This window comes from Salvelinus namaycush, chromosome 2, assembly GCF_016432855.1.
Source record: "Salvelinus namaycush isolate Seneca chromosome 2, SaNama_1.0, whole genome shotgun sequence".
NCBI lineage: Eukaryota > Metazoa > Chordata > Actinopteri > Salmoniformes > Salmonidae > Salvelinus > Salvelinus namaycush.
In genome coordinates, this window is record NC_052308.1 from 74,010,303 (window position 1) to 74,024,250 (window position 13,948).

Sequence of the window (13,948 nt, forward strand, 5' to 3'; positions counted from 1 at the left end):
TTCTACTATATTCTACTCTACTATATTCTAATCTACTATATTCTACTATAATCTAATCTATTCCACTCTATTCTACTCTATTCTCCTATACTCTGTACTCTACTATATTCTACTATACTCTACTAAATTCTACTCTATTGTACTCTTCTATATTCTACTATAATCTACTAAATTCTACTCTATTGTACTCTACTATATTCTACTATAATCTACTTTGTTATACTATACTCTACTCTATTCTCCTATACTATGTACTCTACTTTATTCTACTCTACTCTATTCTCCTATACTCTATTCTACTGTAATCTACTCTATTCTACTATACTCTCCTATGCTCTATTCTACTCTATTCTACTCTATTCTACTCTATTCTACTCTACTCTATTCTCCTATACTCTATTCTACTGTAATCTACTCTATTCTACTCTACTATGCTCTATTCTACTCTATTCTACTATATTCTACTCTGATATATTCTACTATAATCTACTCTATTCTACTATACTCTACTATATTCTACTCTGATATATTCTACTATAATCTACTCTATTCTACTCTACTCTATTATCCTATACTCTGTACTCTACTCTATTATACTATACTCTATTCCACTATACTCTACTCTCCTATACTCTACTATATTCTACTATACTGTATTCTATTATACTCGACTCTATTCAACTATACTTTATTCTCCAATACTCTATTCTACTATACTTTATTATACTATACTCTATTCTACTCTATTCTACTATACTCTACTATATTATATTATACTATGCTCTATTCTACTATACTCTACTATATTCTATTCTACTCTACTCTACTGTTTTCTACTGTACTCTATTCTGTTATATTCTACTCTACTCTACTCTTTTCTACTGTGCTCTATTCTATTCTACTCTACGCGGCATCTTTCTCTCCTCCTTCCTCTCTCGTCTCTCCTCCTGAAGTCTTGAGTGTGCCAGACACTGTGACTCAGTGAAATGCTCTCCTCTCCCTCCTCTAGGTTACAGTGACCTGGGCGTATCAGAGACGCCTCTCCTGTATAGCCTGTTGGTGACTCGCTGCAGTGACATGCACTGTGAGGAGTTCTGTGTGTATAAAGGGACCAGTCCAGAGCACTCTGCCTTCCTGCCCCCTGGGTTCAGATCAGGTCGATACAGGGTGTCAGCATCCATTACTGTAGAAGACCACCAGGGGGCAGCTATCACCGCTCTCAACAAGTAAGGGCCATTAAGACGCATTGGGCACACACTGTGAAGATGAATTTATGCATGTGTGTGGGTTCTTATCATGTGTGTTTGTCTGTGTGTGTGTGTGTGTGTTATCTCACAATGTGTGTGTGTTTTGTTATTGTGTGTGTCCCTAGCTCTGTGGAGGTGGTTCTTCCAGACAGTCCTCCAGGCTACAGCAGCCTGCCCCACTGGCTCAGTGAGCTGACCTCCACCACACTCAGACAGCTACTGAAACAGGGAGACTCACAGAGGGTCAGAGAGCTGTCCCTGGCCCTGATCACTGTTCTCAATGAGGTAAGATACACTCCTATCTATCTATCTATCTATCTATCTATCTATCTATCTATCTATCTATCTATCTATCTATCTATCTATCTATCTATCTATCTATCTATCTATCTATCTATCCATCTATCCATCTATCTATCTATCTATCTATCTATCTATCTATCTATCTATCTATCTATCTATCTATCCCTCCATCCATCCATGTCTATCTCTCTCCCCCCTATATGTCTGTCTATCTCTCTCTCCCCTATATGTCTGTCTATCTCTCTCTCCCCTATATGGCTGTCTATCTCTCTCTCTCTCCCCTATATGTCTCTCTATCTCTCTCTCTCCCCTATATGTCTGTTTATCTCTCTCTCTCCCCTATATGTCTCTCTATCTCTCTCTCTCCTCTATATGTCTCTCTATCTCTCTCTCTCCCCTATATGTCTGTCTATCTCTCTCTCTCTCCCCTATATGTCTCTCTATCTCTCTCTTTCCCCTATATGTCTGTCTATCTCTCTCCCCTATGTGTCTGTCTATCTCTCTCTCCCCTATGTGTCTGTTTATCTCTCTCTCCCCCCTATATGTCTGTCTATCTCTCTCTCCCCTATATGTCTGTCTATCTCTCTCTCCCCTATATGTCTGTTTATCTCTCTCTCTCCCCCTATATGTCTGTTTATCTCTCTCTCTCCCCCTATATGTCTGTCTATCTCTCTCCCCCCTATATGTCTGTCTATCTCTCTCTCCCCTATATGTCTGTCTATCTCTCTCCCCCTATATGTCTGTCTATCTCTCTCTCCCCTATGTGTCTGTCTATCTCTCTCTCCCCTATGTGTCTGTCTATCTCTCTCTCCCCTATATGTCTGTTTATCTCTCTCTCCCCCCTATATGTCTGTCTATCTCTCTCTCCCCTATATGTCTGTTTATCTCTCTCTCTCTCCCTATATGTCTGTCTATCTCTCTCCCCCCTATATGTCTGTCTATCTCTCTCTCCCCTATATGTCTGTCTATCTCTCTCCCCCTATATGTCTGTCTATCTCTCTCTCCCCTATGTGTCTGTTTATCTCTCTCTCCCCTATATGTCTGTTTATCTCTCTCTCCCCCCTATATGTCTGTCTATCTCTCTCTCCCCTATGTGTCTGTTTATCTCTCTCTCCCCCCTATATGTCTGTCTATCTCTCTCTCCCCTATATGTCTGTCTATCTCTCTCTCCCCTATATGTCTGTTTATCTCTCTCTCTCCCCCTATATGTCTGTTTATCTCTCTCTCTCCCCCTATATGTCTGTCTATCTCTCTCCCCCCTATATGTCTGTCTGTCTATCTCTCTCTCCCCTATATGTCTGTCTATCTCTGTCTCCCCTAAATGTCTGTTTATCTCTCTCTCCCCCCTATATGTCTGTCTATCTCTCTCTCCCCTATATGTCTGTTTATCTCTCTCTCTCCCCCTATATGTCTGTTTATCTCTCTCTCTCTCCCCCTATATGTCTGTCTATCTCTCTCCCCCCTATATGTCTGTCTATCTCTCTCTCCCCTATATGTCTGTTTATCTCTCTCTCCCCCCTATATGTCTGTCTATCTCTCTCTCCCCTATATGTCTGTTTATCTCTCTCTCTCCCCCTATATGTCTGTTTATCTCTCTCTCTCCCCCTATATGTCTGTCTATCTCTCTCCCCCCTATATGTCTGTCTATCTCTCTCTCCCCTATATGTCTGTTTATCTCTCTCTCTCCCCCCTATATGTCTGTCTATCTCTCTCTCCCCTATATGTCTGTTTATCTCTCTCTCTCCCCCTATATGTCTGTCTATCTCTCTCTCCCCTATATGTCTGTCTATCTCTCTCTCCCCTATATGTCTGTTTATCTCTCTCTCCCCTATATGTCTGTTTATCTCTCTCTCTCCCCCTATATGTCTGTCTATCTCTCTCTCCCCTATATGTCTGTCTATCTCTCTCCCCCCTATATGTCTATCTCTCTCTCCCCTATATGTCTGTCTATCTCTCTCTCTCTCCCCTATATGTCTGTTTATCTCTCTCTCCCCTATATGTCTATCTCTCTCTCCCCCTATATGTCTGTCTATCTCTCTCTCTCTCCCCTATATGTCTGTCTATCTCTCTCTCTCTCCCCTATATGGCTGTCTATCTCTCTCCCCCCTATATGTCTGTCTATCTCTCTCTCTCCCCCTACAGTCCTCTCCCCCTGTACCCATCAGTCAAGCAGACGTCAATGTGGTCAGCCAGTGAGGCAGAATCCCTCAGTCAGGAGAGAGATAGTGGTGGTGGTGTTGTCTATGAATAGCGACCACCTGTTAACTACCCCTCTCCTTTCCTCCCTCCTCCCACCTTCTCCTCTCTCTCTCCCCCTCTTCTCCTCTCTCTCTCCCCCTCTTCTCCTCTCTCTCTCCCCCTCTTCTCCTCGCTCTCTCCACCTCTTCTTCTCTCTCTCGCCCCCTCTTCTTCTCTCTCTCTCCCCTCTTCTTCTCTTTCTCTCCCCTCTTCTTCTCTCTCTCCCCTCTTCTTCTCTCTCTCTCCCCCTCTTCTCCTCTCTCTCTCCCCCTCTTCTCCTCTCTCTCTCCCCCTCTTCTCCTCTCTCTCTCCCCCTCTTCTCCTCTCTCTCTCCCCCTCTTCTTCTCTCTCTCTCCCCCTCTTCTCCTCTCTCTCACCCCCTCTTCTCCTCTCTCTCTCCCCCTCTTCTCCTCTCTCTCTCCCCCTCTTCTCCTCTCTCTCTCCCCCTCTTCTCCTCTCTCTCTCCCCCTCTTCTCCTCGCTCTCTCCCCCTCTTCTTCTCTCTCTCTCCCCCTCGTGTCCTCTTCTACTTTCTCTTTTCTCGTTTACTTCTCTCCTTCTCTTCTCCTCCCCCTTCTCTTCTCCTCCCCCTTCTCCTTCTCTTCTCCTCCCCCTTCTCCTTCTCTTCTCTCCCCCTCTTCTCTCCTCATCACAGAATTAAAAAAAATAGATATATATTGTGTTTTTCATTATTTGCTCTGTTTATCCCTCTCCTCCCCCAGTATGAGCAGACCCGTCAGTCGCCGATAGTATCCAGGGCGGAGCGCAGTTACCGGGTCACCGTGCGTAGTGACATCACCAGAGCTCTCACGGCCCTCGACCTGACTACAGTTAACGACATCCAGCAGACCTCCGCTGCCCTGGCACAATGCACGGTGAGACACACACACCTGGTGAGACACACACACACACCTGGTGAGACAGACACACGGTGAGACACACACACGGTGAGACACACACACACGCACAGTGACACACACACACACACACACACACGGTGACACACACACACGGTGACACACACACACACACACACACACACACACACACACACACACACACACACACACACACACACACACACACACACACACACAGTGAGACACACACTACCGAGGTGGCCTCTATGAAGTACCCTGCCCTGGCACAATGCACGGTGAGACACACACACACGGTGAGACACACACACACACATACACACACATACACACACACACACGGTGAGACACCCACTACTGAGGTGGCCTCTATGAAGTACCCTGCCCTGGCACAATGCACGGTGAGGAGGGGAAAGAGAGGAGAAAGAAAGGAGGGAGGGAGGGTAGAGGGGCAGGGAGGGGCAGGGTGAGAGGGAGGGAGGGAGGTTGGGAGGGAGGGGCAGGGAGAGAGGGAGGGAGGGTAGAGGGTCAGGGAGGGAGGGAGGGGCAGGGAGAGAGGGAGGGAGGGTAGAGGGGCAGGGTGAGAGGGAGGGAGGGTAGAGGGAGATGGAGGGAGGTATGGGACGGAGGGTGAGAGGGAGGGACGGGCAGGGAGGGAGGGGCAGGGTGAGAGGGAGGGAGGGAGGGGCAGGGAGAGGAGGGGGGGGGAGGGGCAGGGTGAAAGGGAGGGAGGGAGGGAGGGAGGGAGGGAGGGAGGGAGGGGGGGGGGGTGAGAGGGAGGGAGAGGAGTTTTCCCCCCTGTCTCATCCGGTATAAAGTTATTGAGTATTGGAAAGTTTGTGTTCTAGGAAACTAAAGTATTGACGTGTGTGTGTGTGTGTGTGTGTGTGTGTGTGTGTGTGTGTGTGTGTGTGTGTGTGTGTGTGTGTGTGTCAGGCGGTGAGTCGTGAGTTCATCTGTGAGGAATGTCAGAACAGCACGTTGAATAAGCTGGAGTTGATGTTGGATATACTGCAGACTGACACCAAGCAGGGAACAGTCACACCTACTGAGATTGCAGACAACATCCTCAACATCATGGGTGAGTACACACACACACACACACACACACACACACACACACACACACACACACACACACACACACACACACACACACACACACACACACACACACACACACACACACACACACACACAGTTGAATGTTCTTCCACTACTATAACCACAAATCTTCTTCAGAAAATGTCACTAAGACTACTTTCCAAGAATGTTTCATCTTTCCCTCCTCTCCCTCCTCTCCCCTCTCTCTCCCTCCCTCCCTCCTCTCTCTCCTCTCCCTCCCTCCTCCTCCTCCTCCCTCCTCTCTCTCCTCTCCCTCCTCCCTCCTCTCTCTCTCTCCCTCCCTCCTCTCTCTCCCTCCCTCCCTTCTCTCTCTCCTCTCCCTCCCTCCTCCTCCTCCCTTCCTCTCTCTCCTCTGCCTCCTCTCTCTCCCTCCCTCCTCCTTCCTCTCTCTCCCTTCCGCCCTCCTCGCTCTTCTCCTCCTCCCTCCAGGTGACCTTATCCATCAGGTAAGCCAGTCGGCCTCCCAGCAGCTCTTGGGGTCCCCCTACCCCGACCGCCACCTGGACTCCTCCCTCGGGCCGGGCCTCACCTCCCTTCCCCAGCCTCACCACCCCTTCCTCCCCGAGGCCCACCCCCTGCGCGTAGCAGCCAAGGCCTATAATCTGTCGTCGGTGCTGATGCGTATCCTGATGCACTCCCGTGTCCTTAACGAGGAACCACTGGTGCTGCGGGGGACGGAGATCGCCGCCACGGGAAAACGGGCCGACCCCCAGTCACTGTTCTGTTACCACGACGATGACTCACCGGGTAGGTGTAAGAGGTGGAGGTGGAAAGGTGTGAGTGGGGGGCGTGAGAGAGGAGAGAAGGGAGGGGGTGTGGGGGGTGTGAGTGTGTTTGGGGGGTGTGAGTGTGTGTGGGGGGTGTGTGTGTGGGAGGTGTGAGTGTGTGTGTGGGGGTCGTGAGAGAGGAGAGAAGGGAGGGGGTGTGGGGGGGTTGTGAGAGAGGAGAGAAGGGAGGGTGTGTGTGTGTGTGGGAGGGTGTAAGGTGTGTGTGTGTGGGTGCTGTGAGTATGTGTGTGGTGAGTGTGTGTGGGGGGGGGGGGGGGGGGTGGGGGGCGTGAGTGTGTGTGTGTGTGGGGTGTGAGTGTGTGTGTGGGGGTCGTGAGTGTGTGTGTGGGGGTCGTGAGAGAGGAGAGAAGGGAGGGGGTGTGGGGGGTGTGAGTGTGTGTGTGGGGGGTGTGAGTGTGTGTGTGGGGGTCGTGAGAGAGGAGAGAAGGGAGGGGTGTTTGTGTTGTCTTGTAGGGTTGAGAACTGAATTGAAGACGGTTTTTTATCTTAAATCAGACAATGTACTAATGTTTTCTATTAGTATTCTGTTCTATTAAATAAAGTTATTCTGTTCTATTAAATACAGTTATTCTGTTCTGTTCTATTAAATACAGTTACTCTATTCTGTTCTATTAAATAAAGTTATTCTATTCTATTAAATAAAGTTAATATGTTCTATTAAATACATTTATTCTATTCTATTCTATTAAATAAAGTTATTCTGTTCTATTAAATAAAGTTATTATGTTCTATTAAATAAAGTTGTTCTATTAAGTTCTATTAAATAAAGTTATTCTGTTCTATTAAATAAAGTTATTCTATTAAATAAAGTGATATTGTGTTCTATTAAATCAAGTTATACTGTGTTCTCCCCAGAGTGCAGAAGGTTCTCCATCCCCAGAGCCTTCAACAACAGTCTGAGCAGAGCAGCTACCAGCGTGGTACAACTCATGTTCCAGGTAAGTGTGTGTGTGTGTGTGTGTGTGTGTGTGTGTGTGTGTGTGTGTGTGTGTGTGTGTGTGTGTGTGTGTGTGGTTGGGTGGGTGGGTGTGTGTGTGTGTGTGGGTGTGGGTGTTTGTGTGAGAGTGACTGTCCGTCAAAGTACCTACACATTCATCAAGTCATCATAGATGGGTATTCCTTCATACCTTTTTTAATCTCTCCCCTCCCATCCTTCCTCATCTCTCCCATCCTTCCTCCCTCCTCATCTCTCCCTTCCTCCCTCCCTCCCATCCTCCCTTCCCATCTCTCCCATCCTTCCTCCCTCCCATCCTTCCTCCCTCCTCATCTCTCCCTTCCTCCCTCCCATCCTCCCTCCCCATGTCTCCCATCCTTCCTCCCTCCCTCCCATCCTCCCTCCCTCCCCATCTCTCCCGTCTCCAGGTGGAGCCCAATCCGTTCCCCTTTAACTTTGTGGCCAACTACACCGTCAGTACCGAGGTATGGACTTGTTTCTTATTTATACTGTCTGTATGATGTCTTTTCTATTATCGAGGATTCATGATGTTGATATCAATGTCTTGTAATCTATTCTAATCCTAATTGTAATCCATCCTAATCTACTCTAGGTGGCCTCCATGGAGTTCCGGGCAGAGAACGGTTCCCAGATCCCAATCTCAGACCTCGACGACAACCAAGCCATCACCGTTGCCGTGAACAATGGCAGCGCCACCGACAGCAATGGGGCAGGGGTGACGGGAGTCCCTTTAGCCGGGGCCATTAACGTGAGCCGGTGTGACTCTGTCATCGTACGGGTCAGCGCCGGTAACTCCAACCAGCAGGCTGGACTGTTCATCCAACTCAACTTCACCACCCTGGACGGTAAGAATCATAGGAACAGAATCACAATAGAAATAGAATCACAATAGGAATAGAATCACAATAGGAATAGAATCACAATATAAATATAATCACAACAGAAACAGAATCACAATTGGAATAGAATCACAATAGGAATAGAATCCCAATAGAAATATAATCAATATAAACAGAATCACAATATAATCACAATAGGAACAGCATCACAATAGGAACAGAATCACAATAGGAATAGAATCACAACAGGAATAGAATCACAATATAAATAGAATCCCAATAGAAATATAATCAATATAAACAGAATCACAATATAATCACAATAGGAACAGCATCACAATAGGAACAGAATCACAATAGGAACAGCATCATAATAGGAACAGCATCACAATAGGAACAGAATCACAATAGGAACAACATCACAATAGCAACAGCATCACAATATAATCACAATAGAAACAGCATCACAATAGGAACAGCATCACAATAGAAACAGCATCACAATAGGAACAGCATCACAATAGGAACAGCATCACAATAGGAGCAGAATCATATTAGGAACAGAAACACAATAGAAACCAAATCACAATAGAAACAGAATTGCAGTATAAATATAATCACAATATAATACCAATACCTGCTTTATGTGTACCTCTTTATAGTAAGTTAGCAGGGTATGTGGGACTAAATTGTATTTTTCAATTGCCAAATCAAGTCAAATAAGTAATTTACATTTTTGGGGTATCAATAGAGTTGTATTGAATTGAATAGTGTATAGGGGCAGTATTTAGGGGATGTACAGAGAGGAGGTAAGCTCACCCCTGTCCCCTACTCCTCTCCAGACGGGGTGTGGTCAGAGGTGCGCGAGGCGGACCCCTCCATCATGACCTACCTCCACTCCTCCAACTGGCCCAACGAGTTCAACTTCACAGACAGGAAACGCATCACACTCAGCATGACCAGGGGGCGGGACCTGGACCACAGGAAGTACACCTTCTTCCTGTCCCCAGAGTGAGTGGTCGCCATGGAGATATGGAATGAGTCAATGTTCCTTCTATGGACTGCCATGCAGAATTAATATCAGCCCGCGCAGAGAAGCACGAGACAGAACCTCAACTCAACTTTCTAGTTTTCCCCGTTAACACTAACAACGTTTCCCTGTGAGAATTGTGCTCGAATCAACGCAATATTAGCCACTTTCAATGTAACATACCGAAACAAACTGAACTATGTAAGACTTAGTATGCAAAACTAACTGTGAAAGAGATTTTGTTGTAGGCAGAATGCTTCGGAGTAGGATTCCATTGCATTGACACACACTACTCAGCCGTACTCTATACAGACCGGTGCGCCATAACCAATCAGAGCTGCAGTAGGCCTATATTCAAATAAGCCATTGCCATATATGGATCTGTGCCATTCACTTTGAGGGGCAGTGTTGTATTTTGAGACAGGCTTGAATAAGCTAAGTAGCCAATAGGCAGAAGGTTGCATAATGTGTCTGATTCTCTGTAATAACGGTATGGGAATAATGCTGCATTTTACTTCATAAAGTGGTCTCTTACATCAAACAACAAAATTTTCAGTCACCTCCTTGTCTGAAGGACAAGTGGATAAACAGGTTAATGTTAAGCCCTGTATGTTTTTATCACAAGTCTCATAGAATGTACGCCTACATTGAACACCACACATTGGCTGCTACTGTAGACTGAATGACAGAACAGGTTAAAATGTTATGGGATGCATTTTCTTCATTGTTTTTGATGGTAGACCCCTCTGGTAGGTCTACATTATGATCAAATAGCCACAGTACCCTACTTGGCCACTGTTAAAACGGTATCTTAAAGCGGGTACAGCCTCAGTGTTCACAGTAAACGGTATCTTAAAGCGGGTACAGCCTCAGTGTTCACAGTAAACGGTATCTTAAAGCGGGTACAGCCTCAGTGTTCACAGTAAACGGTATCTTAAAGCGGGTACAGCCTCAGTGTTCACAGTAAACTGTATCTTAAAGCGGGTACAGCCTCAGTGTTCACAGTAAACTGTATCTTAAAGCGGGTACAGCCTCAGTGTTCACAGTAAACGGTATCTTAAAGCGGGTACAGCCTCAGTGTTCACAGTAAACTGTATCTTAAAGCGGGTACAGCCTCAGTGTTCACAGTAAACGGTATATTAAAGCGGGTACAGCCTCAGTGTTCACAGTAAACTGTATCTTAAAGCGGGTACAGCCTCAGTGTTCACAGTAAACGGTATCTTAAAGCGGGTACAGCTTCAGTGTTCACAGTAAACGGTATCTTAAAGCGGGTACAGCCTCAGTGTTCACAGTAAACGGTATCTTAAAGCGGGTACAGCCTCAGTGTTCACAGTAAACGGTATCTTAAAGCGGGTACAGCCTCAGTGTTCACAGTAAACGGTATCTTAAAGCGGGTACAGCCTCAGTGTTCACAGTAAACGGTATCTTAAAGCGGGTACAGCCTCAGTGTTCACAGTAAACGGTATCTTAAAGCAGGTACAGCCTCAGTGTTCACAGTAAACGGTATCTTAAAGCAGGTACAGCCTCAGTGATCACAGTAAACGTGTGCCAGAAGTTGCACAGAATCTTCACAACATTGAAGTTTGCTCTCAGCAGACCTGAAATGTGCTCAGTGCAGAAAGCAGTTGGAGGGAACAGTGGTCGTGACCCTACTATCAATATTACATGTTACTGTATCCAGGCACTCATTGTCTCTCTTTCTCTCTCTCTGGTCTGTCTAAGCGGTCTCTCTCTGTCTCTCTCTGGTCTGTCTAAGCGGTCTCTCTCTGTCTCTCTCTGGCTCTCTCGTCTGTCTAAGTGGTCTCTCTCTGTCTCTCTCTGTCTCTCTCGTCTGTCTAAGTGGTCTCTCTCTGTCTCTCTCTAGTCTGTCTAAGTGGTCTCTCTGTCTCTCTCTGTCTCTCTCGTCTGTCTAAGTGGTCTCTCTGTCTCTCTCTGTCTCTCTAGTCTGTCTAAGTGGTCTCTCTCTGTCTCTCTCGTCTGTCTAAGTGGTCTCTCTGTCTCTCTCTGTCTCTCTAGTCTGTCTAAGTGGTCTCTCTCTGTCTCTCTCGTCTCTCTGTCTCTCTCTGTCTATCTACTCTGGATGTCTTATGTTAAGTCATGAGATGAACTTCCTCTTGTCAAGAGAGTGAAACACTTCAATAGAGACTTTGTTCGTACTGTAAATGCTGTGTATACATGTCAACTTCGGCAGCCATTTTGCTCAGATCTAACCAACCACCCCTCTCTCTTCTCCGGTTGCCCAGGTCCCATGACACGACCCTGGACTACTATGTCAACGTGACAACGGGCTGTACCACTGACTCCCCCAGCGCGGGAGTGCGTCTGGAGGTGGGTGTTTGTTAAAACTTAAATATATAACTCATGGGCGCTTAGAGTCAGTGTCATAACACATTTTAAGTGCGTTATAAAGGACGTTATAAAGCATTATACATACACTTACAGGACAGTTTATTAGGTACACCACCCTGTTCAGGAAAATGGATCGCTCCTACAGACAGTGAGTCTAGTGGAGAAAAGGGATCGCTCCTACAGACAGTGAGTCACGTGTCCAGGGCTTGCTATATAAAGCAGGCAGACAGGCATCGAGGCATTCAGTTACTGTTCCATTGAATGTTACAATGGACAAAACTAGTGACCTAAGTGACTTGTGTGGTTTGATGGTTGGTGCCAGACACGCCGGATCCAGTGTCTCAGAAATGGCCGCCCTCCTGGGCTTCTCACGCACGACAGTCTCGGGTTTCCCGAGAATGATGTGACAAACACAAAACATCCAGTCAGCGGCAGTCCTGTGGGTGAAAACAGCTCAGCGAACATTCGGTGCCACAAACAGACAAATAACGACACAGTACAACAGTGGTGTGCAGAACGGCATCGAGGAAAACACAACTCATCGATCCTTGTCCCGGATTGGCTATTACAGCAGACGACCACACCGGGTTCCACTCCTATCAGCTAAAAATAAGAAGCGGCTCCAGTGGGCACGCCGTCACCAACACTGAACAACTGACCCATCCTGCCTGGTGGCGGTGGTGTACTGGTGTGGGGAATGTTTTCCTGGCTCACGTTAGGTCTCTTGATACTAACTGAGCACCGATGGAACGCCACAGCCAATCAGAACGTTGTTGCTGACCAAACCCAATAGAACATCTCTGGGATGAGATGGAGCGGGATGTTGGCAGCATGAATGTACCACCGTCCAATCTGCAGCAACTGTGTAACGCCATCGCGTCAGCATGAACCAGCATCCCTGTGGAACGTCCCCGACACCTTGTAGAATCCACAACCCGAAGAACCTGGGCTGTTCTGGAGGCAAAAGGGTGTGTGGGGGGGGGGGGGTACTAGATGGGTGTACCTAATAAACTATCCGGTGAGTATATGTACTTGATAGAATCTGTTGTTAAACCCTTCCTCTGTCTAGGGTGGTGACACACACTGACAAGCTCTCTAAGAAGGAAACCAAGTGTTGACCTGCGTTGAAAACCCTGACCTCCCCTTCTAAATATCTCTCTGACTCATTCCATCCCTTCTCTAGGTGGGTGTGTTTGCGTCCCTGTGCCAGTACTTCAGCGAGAGCGCCAAGCTGTGGCGTACGGACGGCATGGTGCCACTGGCAGAGACTAATGCCAGCCGGGCCGTCTGCCGCACCCGTCACCTCACAGCCTTTGCTGCCAGTCTCTTCGTTCCACCTGATGCTGTCACCTTCATACGGCCTGTAAGTAGGGGCTGCAGGTAGCCTAGTGGTTAGAGCGTTGGGCCAGTAACTGAAAGGTTGCTAGATCGAATCCCGAGCTGACAAGGTAAAAATCTGTTGTTCTGCCCTGAACAACAACAACCCACTGTTCCCCGGTAGGCCGTTGTAAATAATAATTTGTTCTTAACTGACTTGCCTAGTTAAATAAAGGTAGTTTTTAAAAAGTAGAGATACACCTGATAAACACACACACCTGATAAACACACACACCTGATAATACACACACAGATGGCGCCGACAGAGATGGTCGCCTCGCTTCTTGTACTTAGAAAACTATGCAGTATTTTTTATGTATTATTTCTTACATTGTTACCCCAGAAAATCTTAAGTGTTAATACATTCAGCCGGGAAGAATTATTGGATATCAGAGCGACGTCAACTTACCATTATTATGACCATGAATACAACTTTCCTGAAGTGGATCCTTTGTTCGGTTCACCACCCAGGACATTGGATCTAATCCCAGAGGCCGACCCAAAACAACGGATCTGATCCCAGAGGCCGACCCAAAACAACGGATCTGATCCCAGAGGCCGACCCAAAACAACGGATCTGATCCCAGAGGCCGACCCAAAACAACGGATCTGATCCCAGAGGCCGACCCAAAACAACGGATCTGATCCCAGAGGCCGACCCAAAACAACGGATCTGATCCCAGAGGCCGACCCAAAACAACGTCGCTGCAGAAGAGGAAGACGGAGCTGCCTCTCACCGCTTCGGAGTATATTACTCACCAGTGTCTAGGCTCTAGACCACAAGGTAGACGAAATTCGAGCAAGGGTTGCCTTCCAGAGA

The 13,948-nt window shown here is 47.0% G+C and overlaps 1 protein-coding gene across 1 annotated transcript in view; it reads left to right on the forward strand.

Moving 5' to 3' along the window:
* LOC120018245 (polycystin-1-like) overlaps window positions 1-13,948 on the forward strand; it is a 70,376-nt gene that overhangs the window by 18,673 nt on the left and 37,755 nt on the right. Inside the window, exons 10-20 of the mRNA XM_038961338.1 lie at window positions 1,010-1,226; window positions 1,373-1,532; window positions 4,510-4,662; window positions 5,602-5,746; window positions 6,220-6,537; window positions 7,434-7,516; window positions 7,941-7,997; window positions 8,126-8,378; window positions 9,215-9,383; window positions 11,646-11,730; window positions 12,935-13,114. Of these exons, the coding sequence (XP_038817266.1) occupies window positions 1,010-1,226; window positions 1,373-1,532; window positions 4,510-4,662; window positions 5,602-5,746; window positions 6,220-6,537; window positions 7,434-7,516; window positions 7,941-7,997; window positions 8,126-8,378; window positions 9,215-9,383; window positions 11,646-11,730; window positions 12,935-13,114 (1,820 nt within the window). The remainder of the gene's footprint in view (window positions 1-1,009; window positions 1,227-1,372; window positions 1,533-4,509; window positions 4,663-5,601; window positions 5,747-6,219; window positions 6,538-7,433; window positions 7,517-7,940; window positions 7,998-8,125; window positions 8,379-9,214; window positions 9,384-11,645; window positions 11,731-12,934; window positions 13,115-13,948) is intronic.